This window comes from Echinops telfairi, unplaced genomic scaffold (genome assembly GCF_000313985.2).
Source record: "Echinops telfairi isolate 266 unplaced genomic scaffold, ASM31398v2 ScPeMD7_11;HRSCAF=52, whole genome shotgun sequence".
Lineage (NCBI taxonomy): Eukaryota > Metazoa > Chordata > Mammalia > Afrosoricida > Tenrecidae > Echinops > Echinops telfairi.
The window spans coordinates 175,986-189,031 of record NW_022103908.1 but is presented as its reverse complement, the minus strand read 5'-3'; the positions used below and the strand labels follow the sequence as shown (position 1 = coordinate 189,031).

The window sequence follows — 13,046 nt, the reverse complement described above, 5'->3', positions numbered from 1 at the left end:
TGTACTCATTCTTAGCTCCCCGTTTCCCCTCAAACTCCCCCCCCCACACCCCTTTGTAATGATTAATCCAGCTACTGTCTCTATAGATTGACTCCTAGGGTTTCATATACAGAAAATCGTACAAAGCTCAAACAGGAAACAACAAACAAACGAAACAACAGCAAGGACTAAACAAACAGAAAAAACCTCAATTGAAAAGAAATAAAATATTAAAAACTGAAACAACTTTAAGATGGATTAAAAAGGGAGATTAAGGGACAAAATGTTATATTTTAACCTAACTACGTCTGCCATAATCGAATTACAATCCTCCCTATTTGACAGCAAGGCTATTCACATCCCTAGAGCGTGGTCGGGGATTCACCCAAGGCTTCCTTCATGTGGCGACCCTGCAAATGGATTGTGGGCTGCCTCCATCATCCACAGCCTTCTGGACCTGCGTGTTCGTAATTTAAGCTCTGATACCATTCCCTCCTTTGGATTTGGATTTTATCATTTACCGTCCTTGGATCACACAGGCTTTGTCCATGTGGGCTTCCATATGGGCCTTACTTAGATGGCTGTTTGTTTTAAGACATATCTGTAAGACTCCAGATGCTATCCTTTCTGATAGTCAGGCACCATCTGATTTCTTCATCACACTTTGCTATAGCACCCATATCTTCAGTGATCTCTTCATAAGGGCAAGTATCATAGAGGGCCATGTCATAGAACTAATTATTTATACCCCCCCAGGGGGATGAACAACAGAAACATGGGTGAAGGGAAGTAGCCGACAATGTAAGATCTGAAAATAATAATAATTTATCAAGGGTTCACAAAGGTGGGAGGGAGGGGAAAAAGAGGAGCTGATACCAAGCATTCAAATAGAAAATAAATGTTTAGAAAATGATGATGGCAACATATGTGCAAATGTGCTTGATACAATTCATGTATGGATTGTTGTAAGGGCTCTCAATAAAATGATTTTTTTAAAGAAAGAACTTATTATTCTTAGATTGAGGCTAGAATTAAGTGTGAGCCAAAATACATTCATATATCTTTTATTCATATTATCATCATTATAATTTATGATAGAGGACATTATAAATCATCCCCATGAGGCATAATGTAATTCTATTGACTGTGTCATGAATTTTAAATATTGTTGGTATAGAATTTTAAATATTGTTGATAAAAGGAAATGATGCAAGTGTAGGTAAACTTCAGATCGCAATACATCAATTGTTGACTTGTACAGATTAAACTCTTTGAAGTGATTGGACACTATTTACCCAAACAATGGGGATTGGTGATAGGGCCAAACTGTCAGTAACACTCATTCACAAAGGCAGAACCATGCCTGCCAGACGAACATGTGTCATAAGAAAGCAAGGGAAACATTAAGATAGTAAATATATGGTATTCCCAGGTCACCATTCATTGCGTAACTGGTTTTCTTCGTATTTTACATCACACATTCTTAAAAACCATAGGTTTCAGAGATAGTGTTTTTCTTAAATTTTCCACAAAATTAATATTTGGGGGTGGGTTTATTTTCCAGGAATATTGGAAGCAGTTAGAGGAAATACGCCAAGAGTATCACAGTGACATGAAAGCAATTAGAAAGAAGATGGGGCGAGAACTGGAGGTAAACAAATTTATCCTCCTAAATAAACCGATAATTCCTAAAGAGCTAACTAAATTCAACAGGCATAAGATTAATAACCTTTTCCCAGAAACTACACAATTTTATTATATAGAGAAGCATGAGTCTTAGGCTAGGTTCTCTGGAGAGGCAAAACCAGTGAAGTTTGTGTATATATATAGGTAGAGATTTATATCAATAAAGTAGATATACATAGGTAGAGATTTATATCAATAAAAGAGGCTCTGGTGGTGTGGTGGGTATGCACTGGGCCACGATCTGCAAGGTCAGCAGTTCCAAACCAGTAGCTGCTCTGCAGGAGAAACATGGGACTTTCTACTCCTGTAAAGAGGCCCAAGGATGGAGCAAAGGAGGAGAGCAGCATTCTGAGAGGAGGCCGTGGGTTACTTCAGAAAGAGAACTGGGCATATTCTAGACGGGAACAAGTTGGAGGTGGTTCTTTCCAGAGCACAGTTTTGGTTCATGTGGCATCCTCATTCTTGTATCCAAGGTAGGTCCCTGGTGGTTAAACACTTGGAAAGGTTAGCAGTTCAAACCCACCAGAAGGCACCTTGGAAGGAAGACCCGGTCACCTACTTTCAAAGGATCATGGCCATTGAAAACTCTGTGGACCACCCGATGGGACTGCTCGGGAGGGGAAGGGACATATGGGAATGAGTCAGATATGCCAATAAAAAGATTATGTATATGAAGAAAACTCTGTGGAGTCCAGTTCTACTCTGAAACATGTTGGTGGGCTATGATTTGGAATGGATTTGATGACAACTGGTTTGGTTTGGTTGGTTGGTTTGTTTTGTGTGTTGTGGGGAATCTGAGTTCAGGAAAGGTGAACAGCAGACATTTAGGGAGAACATATGAAAGAAGTATTGGGGGGATTTCAAGGACAGCTTGGGAAAGAGGAGCCAGAGCACTGAGCTCTTTCCAGTCCCTCCACTGATGGTATCTGCCAGCAGGAGGGAAGCAAGTCCTCATTAGAATGTATTCAAGCCCTGGTCAATGTTTATAAAGTAGCCTCCAGAAGAGATTCAGAACCACGCTTGTTGACTGTGTATGATTTCTGTTCAAGGAGGATCCAAAAATTGATCAGAGAACCTACTTGGTGAAGAAAAGTAACTTGCCCATCAACCAGGAAGCACCCAAGGAATTGTCACCTGTGCAGGTAGTAATGGTGATTGTTCGATGCTGATGTGTTTCCCATGGAGTTTGTTCTAGCCCAATGCTCCTTAACCCTTACTGTGCACTTAAAGCGTGTGAGGAACTGTTGATGATTGCTTATGCTCAATTCTTACACTCCACCGAATTGATCTCAGCTGGGACTCAGACATCCTGTTTTCAGAAGCTTCCTAAGTGATTTCCAGGGCATATCCGGTTTTGGAACTCTGGTGGCATAGGGGTTACACGTTGGGCCGTGATCCTCAAGGTTGGCTTTCTATTCCCATAAAGAGTTACAGTCGCAAAAGGAAAAAAAAAATTACAGTCTTGGAAATTCACAGGGGCAGTTCTACCCGGTCCTATAGGATCACGATGAGTCAGTATTGACTTGATGGCAGTGTTGGAAGCCAATTCTGAGAACGCTTTCTCTTTAGATTCCTGGATGGTGTTTGTGTCCGTGGCTCAGACACAGTGGACATGATGAAACCTACTGATACACTGCTCCTTTCATGTCATTTCAGCCTTACATTTTCGGCAGGGGAGGTGGAGACAGAGAGCTGAAATAGCTAATGCACCTTGAGAGAGTTTTTTTCCTTTCTGTGAAAATATTACAAGCTCATATGGAAGTGATTTAGTTAATTCAGATTAATTCTGAGAAAGACTTTTACAACCTATGAAATAACAATACTCCTATGATTAAATGGTTTACATTTAAATTATAGTGATGATACATAGGAAAAAAAACACCCCTGTATCCTTTTTTTTTTAATTGAAAAGATTCCCAATTATTACCTGGTGCCAGGAACTATTGTTGTCAATCAAGAATCATAGTAAGAGCAATCCCTTATATTTTAAATAATGTTTATCATAAAGTTTGGCCTAGAGAAGTAGAAGTTACAATTCCTGAAGATACTGTAAAATTATCATAAAAGGTATCAGGAACTGTGGGGTAAAATTCCGTGAAAAAATAACAACACAGATCAAGTTTTACAGAGTATTTTTCTCTCTCATGTTCTGGCTGGGTAACACTATGGAACCCAGTACCTTAAAATAAAATTGAAAAGTCAAGTGACTAACAATGAATACATATTAGAAAGAAATAAGCAAATTAGGGTATTTTCTCCGAGAGAGTTTATACCTAAAGTTAAGTGAATAAAATTTTATATATTTGATGCAAGAAAAGCATAAAGCCTCTTCTTTCCCCCAAGGAGTGGCTAGCTCCTTCGATAGCTTGACTGTTGCTGCCCAGTGTTGATTGTGGATCCAAACGAAAGGAAATCCTCGACAACTTCTATCTTTTCTGTTTATCACATCTGTTGGTCCAGTTGTAAGGATTTCTATTTTCTTTACAAATTTTGGAATCCATACTGAAGGCGACAGGGTTTGATTTTCATCAGCAAGTACTTCAAGTCAAGCAGGCGTATGCCACCTGCACAGCACAGGTTGTTAATAAATCTTTGTTTAATCCTGATGCTGAATTCTTTACCTAGTCCAGCTTCTCAGATTATCTTCTCATCATATAGATTGCATTAGCATGGTGAGAGGATACAACCTGATGTACACTTTCCTGATTTTAAACCTCATGCTATTCCCTTGTTTTATTCCAATTGGCTCCTGTACAGGTTCCACATGAACACAATGGTGTGTTCTGGCATCCCCATTCTTCTCAATGCTATCTATAGTCTGCTATGATCTATATAATTTAATGCCTTTGCATACTCAATAAAACACAAGTAAAGACCTTTCTGGTGTTCTCTGCTCTCAGCCAGGTTCCATCGTCTGTCAGTAAAGATATTCCTCATCTACTTCATCTTCTGAATCCAGGAATCAAGTCATGTAAATGTACTGGGTCATGAATTTAGAGGTTATGAAAATGCTAACCTTAAATGATAGAATTTTCATTTTCTCTCTTTCAGGGTATTGAAAGAAACTTGAAGCACATTAGGCTTCAGAATATAAAGGAAAGTACAATTCCAGAACAGAAACATAAAGTTAAGGTAACGAACATTTTCTTTTTTTTTTTGGTAACGAACATTTTCATCTTGTGCTTGCATATTAAAATATTGGTTAGGGGACCATCCCATTTTATCTGGGTCACGTGTAGAACATTGTTCATACTATTTCATTCTATCTGGGTCATGTGTAGGATATTGTTCATACTACTTCATTTTATCTGGGTCATGTGTAAGATATTGTTCATACTACTTCATGGACTGCCTTATTTTGCAGTGTCAGAATAATAGTTTTAAGTTTCTGTGATGTCAAAAAACCTAAGATGTTGCTATTTTATTTGATTGCTAAACAAAGATTCTTTCCCTTTCTTTCTTCTAGAGAGGGATAAAGTTTGAAATTAATTTAAGCAACTGTATTTCTGAAGAAAATAACCTACCAGAGGAAGAGGTATGCCAGGAAGGATATGTTTCCGTTCATGGTCATAAGAAAACATGTGTGTCTTAATAGTGTGCTTCATGACATTTTTCCACAGGCTAGAGGGAGAATTTTTCTAAATATTCCTGAAAGACACTGTAGTGATCAGTTTAATCCTCTAAAATACTTTTGACCTCCTGGCTTGCTTGTTTCTTTAAAGTTATTTCCTTAGATGAATGATTCCACCTAGATTTATTTTTCTTTTATAAAGGCACATTTCCATATAATATTAACACTGTGCCATATTAACTTTTGTATCATGTCAAGATGTATATATTGTACCTTGTGTGGTAGGCCATACAATATACTGTGTGTACTTGAGTATAAACTTATACTTGAGTATATACGATATGTATATTGTACCTTCTAAGATGTACCCTGCGTGTAAGCCGGTTGACTAGAGAAACAAATCCAGAGACACTCATATATGTGTAAGAGAGCTTTATATAAAGAAGCTATTATATATCAAGCAAAATCCCAGTCCAGTCCAGATCAAGTGCTTATGTCTGATACTAATCCATAAGTCTGCTACTAGTCCCTAAGTCCCTCTTTAGACTCACACAATCACACGCAACGATGCAGAATACATGAAGATCATTTGCTGGTGGGTGCAAAGTCTTGTGGATCCAAAGGTGGTGGTGCATCTCAGGGGTCCCAGGGCTCAGTGTGGCTCGCCAACAGGAAGGTGAGAGTAGAGAGGGGCCGGCCTCCAACGAACCATGTATCTCAGTCACACCTCCAAATGAGGTCATCAAGCTGCAACTTGATTGACAGGATCAACTCCACCCCTACACTTTATCAAGTTGACATGAAATTATGTAACTACCACATCTTGCTATGATACACGGTGAACACCTAAAATGCTGAATTGCCTTAAAGAGCCGAGCAGGACCCATATTTGTTTTATGTCTTCATTAGTTAGTGGTAGCTTGGTACAGGTCTCTGGGTTAATTTCCATGATGTATCCAAATGCATCAAATACCTTGTTATGGTGCATGAATGCAGGGCACACATATAATACATTCAAACATTGCTTTATTATTTGATTTCAACATCATATTTATCCACTTTTTCCTGGCCCTACTTAATAGGTGTCAAAATTAATTGATTTGCATTTCCATTTGGATTTTCCTTTCATATGGGGAGCTCATAGGGTGCAAATAGCTAAACTCTCTACTGCTGTTAGAAGATTGGCAGTTTGAACCCTGTGTCTTTTGAGAAAATCTATCAGAATTACCTCTTTGACACCTTTGGAAGCCATTGTTTTGGTTACAACTTGCTCTCTGGACCATATTAGTCTATCCCAGACTTATCCTTGGTTATAATTCTTCCCATAAAATCATATTCATTAGCTTCAATTTTACCTAAAAGACTGATGGAAAGATCATCTCTTCGAGCTAGCTGATCTTTGTGCAACACTTTTGACACCCATTGAACAAAAACACTCAGCCCAAGACGTTCCCTTAAAGTTGAACATACTAAACTGCGTGCAATCCCAACGTCAATGGTATTCCCTGGTCTTCTGCCACCAGGTTCTGGCCCTCTTCCACGGGTCCTTCATTTGTAGGTCTTTCTTCTTTAGGCTCATCTTTGAGGGATTCCCAACCTTTTTTTTCCAGAAGATTGACCCATCAAAGAACTGTGGGGCAGCATTCCCATCCATGTTTTGTAAAGTTTCAGTGGTTTGGGAAGTTGTGCATTTGAGTTTTGTGGAATAGTTTACATTGCTTCTGACTTCAAATTTGTTTTTGTTTTGTTTTGTTTTGTTTATTTTCCCATATGGCAGAAGGAGTATCCTCATTTTCAAAGGCACCCCAGTTTAACCAAGACAAGTATATCATTGAGAGAACTTGTCTGCAGCCAGCCACTGATCAGAGTTGATGTTGTGCTGTTGTTGTCGCTTTTAGGTGCTATGGAGTCGGGTCCAACCCATAGCAACACTGTGCACAACGAAATACTGTCCAGTCACACACCAACCTTACAATTAATTATGCCTATGCTCTAGCCCATTGATGCAACCACTGAGTCAATCCGTCTTGTCAAACGCCTTCCTCTTTTTTCCCTGCCCCTCTGCTTCATCAAGAATGATGTCCTTCGCCAGGGAGTGGTTTCTCCTGCCAACAGGTCCCATGTGTGTAAGTTGAACTCTGGCCATGTTTTTCCAAGACAGACTTGTTTGTCCTTTTGGCAGTCCATGGTATGTTCAATGTTCTTAGCCAACACAACTCAAACACATGGATTCTTCTTTGGTCTTCCTTATTCAATGTCCAACTTTCACATGCAAATGAGATCATTGGAAACACCATGGCTTGGGTCAGGCACACCTTCCTTAGTCCTTGTTTTCCAACCCTCGACATGGGTTTTATACAGCAGATTTACCCAATGCTATGGATTTTGGTTCTCTTGACTGCTGCTTCCATGGACATTGATTGTGGATCCAAGCAAGACAAAATCCTTGACAACTTCAATCTTTTCTCCATTTATCATGATGCTACTGATTGGTTCACTCATGAGGATTTTGGTCTTTTTACATTGACTAAATATTCTTCACCAGCACCATAGTTCAAATGCTTCAATTCTTCTATGGTCTTTCTTGTTCAATGCTCAACTTCAAAAAGTTTGCAGAAAAATTTCATTATATTTTAGTTTCATTTCTCCACAAATTTGTTGAGTGCCCCCCTCATATATTACATAGTTATTAGTACATCATGTTTGATACACAATCTCTTTTATACCCTTCATTAACTTTTAAATGCACATGCCCAAATTTCTCTCACTTTTTTTTAACAAGCATTTTGCTACATAAGGCTGTATTACAGTAATCATAGTTAGGGCCCACCTTTATTTATCCATCAGACCTCAGAGCTGTGGAGGGCATAGGCGGAGCCTATTTTTAGGTTGGCATTGAGAAGTAGCAGAGCCTCAGTGGCTCTATGACATGAGGCTCAGAAGCTGGCCTGCTAGAAGCAAATAATGGGTCAGGACAGTTTTACTCACCAAGGTGTTTATCTTTTGCTCTTCTGTCTTTCGTATGTGTGAAGTACAAGTCATCACTTTCTAATTGGCTGTGGAGTATTAGTAACTGCATAGGGGGTCTGATTACACTTTGGGCTAACTGCAAGTTTGTGGAGGACCAGCCTCCACAACCGAATAGGTCGCAAGGGGCAACTGTGTAATTAAAGAGTAAATTAAAGCGACAACAAGACATGCAAGGGCTCACCTCTTCCAATGGCAGAATCAAGAGAGAGAGAGCTAATGTATTCTCTCACAGGCTTATATAATTTCGGGCATGCAAGCCCCTTCATGCACATATATAACAGGAAGGGGATGTGCTAGGGGCATACACGTAACAGGAAAGGGAGGTGCTAGAGGCATACATGTGACAGGAAGGTACATATGTAACAAGGTAGGCGGGTTCTAGAGTTAAGATGACAGCACAACCTTAGTCATCTCTGATCTGGCTCGACCTTAAGTGTCCCTGAGCTCTTCTCTGGGAACTATCCATGATTCTTATCAGAAGGGAGAGGGCCGTACTTATGGTGGGGTGGTCTGATCGCTCGCTTGGTGGCAGACCACCTTCAAGCAACTAGTTAACCTTCAAGCATATAGTAGCAACCATGTGCTTGCAAGCAGCATATTAAAATTGGCATCTCTACTGGGGACATTGTGGGGAATAGCTTTTAGTTAGGAGTCTGTGACTGGGATTCATCTCCAACTCACAAATGTGAAGGTCTCCCTCCACCAGAGTTTGCCTTCCAGACTCTTTAAATATGAGCACAGAGAATGTGTCCCCATACACTCTCTTCCCAGCTCTCAGTTTCCCACACCGGTCAGCAGTTCGAAACTACCAGTACCAGCTCCTCTGAGGGAGAAAGATGAGCTTTCTGCTCCCAGAAAGATTTACAGTTTGGGGGAAAAGGGGGGAACTGATAGCAATGACCGGCATAAAACTCCCCCACCCCAGGGGGATGAACAATAGAAACATGGTTGAAGGGAGACAGCAGATGGTGTAAAATATGAAAATAAAAATAATTTATAAATTAAGGGTTCATGAGGGTGGGAGGGTTGGGGAGGGGGAGGCAAAAAGAAGAGTTGATACCAAGGGCTCAAGTAGAAAGAAAATGTTTGGGAAATAATGATGGCAACATATGTACAAATGTGCTCGATACAATTGATGTATGGAGTGTTATAAGAGCTGTATGAGGCCCCAGTAAAGTGATAAAAAAGGAGCTATACGAGCCCTTAATAAAAAAAAAGAGCCCTTAATAAAATTATTTATTAAAATTTAAAAAAAAGGTTTAGTGTTTGGAAACTCACAGGTTACTAGGAGCTGGAACCACCTGGGTGGCAGTGCATGAAGGGGCCTGGTTAGGAATGCTTCATTCTCAAAGCAAGGTGTGGGCAAGCTAACCTTGAGCGTGCTGGAGCAAAAGGCCATGAGCAGGTCTGGAAGAAGATGCAGCTGTCACGTGGCCTCAGCTTGTCACTCTTGACAAGGAGCAGCCGTGAAACATTCCTGCTTCTCTCTTGCGCAACCTAGTCCCGGTCTTCAGTCTCTATAGGTTTGTTTCATAAACATAGATCCCATGTTACCATGCATCTTGCTGTGTAAATATCGCAGGAAACACACACACACAGATGTTTAATTTTTGAAAATCTGTTTTCTTTCTCATGAAACTTCATTGGAACCACGTTAGGCAGTTGACAGACTAAACGAAACGCTGACCTTTGCGGACGGGCTGAAGTTTAAGGAAGACCTCCTAAGGAAACAGCACGAGGATAACACAGATGGAGCGTTTGAAGAACTCTGTTGCCCAGAAGCAGGTACATGTTCTGGGAGAACCAAGCATGAGAAGGGATTATTTTGCTGGCGATCCATCTGATTCTCTTCTCGGCTGGCTCTCCCTCCCTCGGTCACCTGACCCCCTTGTGCTTCCACTGAGCCGGGATTCTCTGACAACATGTCTCGCTTCTCTTGTCACCCCTGCAGTGTGGGTAGTCTCTGAGAATCAGCTCTCCCGTCTTGTTCCACACTTCTTGTTTAGGAGGTTTCACCTACATCCCTGGTGCCAGCTTCTTCCAGGAATCTTCCATACTGTTCCATCATCTGCTGGGAGTCTAGGGGTAAGACTCCCTAGACCTCAAACTCAGCATGTTGTAAGATCAGCTAAGCAGCTCCTCCTTCCCAACCAACACCTTCAACACCCAGACAGGTCCCACTGCCTGCCCAGGGTGATGGTGTCTCTGAATGGTCTCTGGACCCTTCGCCCTCCTTTTATTCCCACTGTGGTTAGTTTAGGGCTCTGTTGTAGCACTGCTTGGTTGCTAACTAAAAGGCCAGGGGTTTGAACTCACCCAGAGGTGCCTTGGAAGAAAGGCCTGGTGACCTACTTCTGTGAAATCAGCCCTTGGAAATCGTACGGAGCAAGATTTTCCTCTCTGTGGGGTGGGGTGGGGGGAGTCATGAGTGGGTGTTGACACCATGGCAACTGGGTTCTTGGGACCCCTGTCCAGCTTTGCCGTGTCACGCTTACGCTTAGTATTGAGAGTATAGGCTGTGATATGCTTCAGTTTGACTAGGAAGGGGAGAGAGCCCGTTCTTCATTGCCTTTTTAAAATTAGAAGAAACATGTTTGCTTTTCTTCATTAATCATTTTATTGGGGGGCTCTTACAAGTCTTATGACAATCCATAATTCAATTGTATTAAGCACAATTGTACAGTTATTGCCATCAACATTTCCAAAACATTTTCTTTCTACTTGAAAAAACATGCTTTCATTCATTTGAAACTGAAAATGGCCTCTCACTTTCATTTGCTTTTCTGTCATTATTATTCATGTAAATGGGCATTTAGATGTTTCTTTTGAATTATGTGTTCATTTTCTGTAAGACTCATTTAGAGCCTTTGCCTGTAATATTTGTTGTAATATTTTCCCCATTTGATCTTCAGATCTCATTTACAGTAACAATTATGTGTGTGTATCACTTACAGAATAAGCTTTACCAAAAGTATGTAGAACAGATGAAGAAAATTATAAATTTTTACTGAAGCATTTAAAGACCACTTGAGTAAATGGATTATAAAGATTTCAATCAAAACCACAAAAATTTTGGGTGGTGGGGAGAATGTGATGGGGATCTTGGTCAAGTGATTCTTAACAAGCCAAGAAAGCTTGAAAGAAGAAAATTAAGGAAAACTTCATCAAGATTTGGAGACCTGGTGGCATAATGGGTTAGGCATTGAACTGCTCACCACAAGGTCAGAAGTTCAAAGACCCTAGCTGCTGCCTGGGGGATCGATGAGGCTTCCTACTTCCGTAAAGGTTTGCAGCCTTGGAAACCCACAGGGGCGGCTCTACGCTGTCTGTAGGGTCGCTGCGAGTCAGCACGGGGCTCGATGGCAGTGAGTTTGTCGGTTTGGTTTTGGGAAGTAAAGATTTATAGCCTTCAGGGCTGGAACTGAACTTACCTCCATGTTAGAATAATCAACCATTTAAGATCAAAAGAGCAGCATTTTCCCAAGGACAAAGTTTTTAGGGTTAGGAAAGAGGGAGGAGTAGAACCAGGAAGCGGGGAGGAAGTGGGATAAGCCAGGGTGCATTGAGGGGTTCCAGTGGATGAGGAATCAGAACGCGTGTGACTTGGTTAATGGAAAACCACAATCTGCTCTCCCAACTTGCACCTAACTCGCAGTAAAAACAACGACAACAAAAAGATTTACAGCCTCAGGAATGTTGCACAGGGCCACTGCGAGTCTGAATCAACGTGATGATAGTGGGTGGTGCCCTCCCAAGTGTCAGCCTATGTTACATAAATGTATAGTCATTAAGGCTAACATGAGAAGAGACGGAGCAGCGAAGTCAAAGGGATCGTGTAGGAACAAACTTTGGCATAACTCACTGCCTTCCAGACAATCCCAACTCATGGCAACCCTGTAGGGCAGGGGAGATCTGTCCTTGTGGGTTTCCCAAGCTGTAACTAGGAGAGTAGAAAGTCTTATCTTTCTCCCATGTCATAATTTGGTATTTTGTAAAAGTGACACCGTAGTCCTTGGGAAAGAAGGGATTATGCTAATGAATGCTGATGGGCCAACTGGCTAGCAGTCTCAAGAAAAATGTGACATTAGCCCCTTCTTCACCATGGAGACTGGGCGGTGCAGGTGGTTTGCAAGGGGACCCACTCAGCGGCTCCGAGGAAGAAACTGCCTGGTGATCTGCTTCCCTACCAGATGACAGCCAAGAAAACATGATGGAGCGGTTCTAGTCCACCACACCTGGGGCTGCTAGGAGTCAACACAGTGTGTTCAACAACACAGTGTGTTCAACAACACAGTGTGTTCAACAACACAGTGTGTTCAACATCACTGTATGGTACCACAGCACAGTATGTTCAACAACACAGGATGTTTGACAACACAGTGTGTTCAACATTACAGTATGTTCAACAACACAGTTCGGTACCACAGCACAGTATGTTCAATGACACAGTATGGTACCACAGCACAGTATGTTCAATGACACAGCATGTTCAATGACACAGTATGGTACCACAGCACAGTATGTTCAATGACACAGCATGTTCAATGACACAGTATGGCACCACAGCACAGGATGGTACCATAGCACAGTATGTTCAATGACACAGTATGTTCAGCGGCACAGTATAGTACCACAGTACAGTATGTTCAATGACACAGTATGGTACCACAGCACAGTATGTTCAACGACACAGTATGGTACCACAGCACAGGATGGTACCATAGCACAGTATGTTCAATGACATAGTATGTTCAATGGCACAGTATGGTACCACAGCACA

The 13,046-nt window shown here is 41.2% G+C and overlaps 1 protein-coding gene across 1 annotated transcript in view; it reads left to right on the top strand.

Moving 5' to 3' along the window:
* NEK5 (NIMA related kinase 5) overlaps positions 1–13,046 on the top strand; it is a 75,146-nt gene that overhangs the window by 38,163 nt on the left and 23,937 nt on the right. The window contains exons 14-18 of the mRNA XM_045287076.1: positions 1,544–1,630; positions 2,715–2,807; positions 4,717–4,797; positions 5,132–5,200; positions 9,925–10,051. Coding sequence (XP_045143011.1) covers positions 1,544–1,630; positions 2,715–2,807; positions 4,717–4,797; positions 5,132–5,200; positions 9,925–10,051 — 457 coding nt within the window. The remainder of the gene's footprint in view (positions 1–1,543; positions 1,631–2,714; positions 2,808–4,716; positions 4,798–5,131; positions 5,201–9,924; positions 10,052–13,046) is intronic.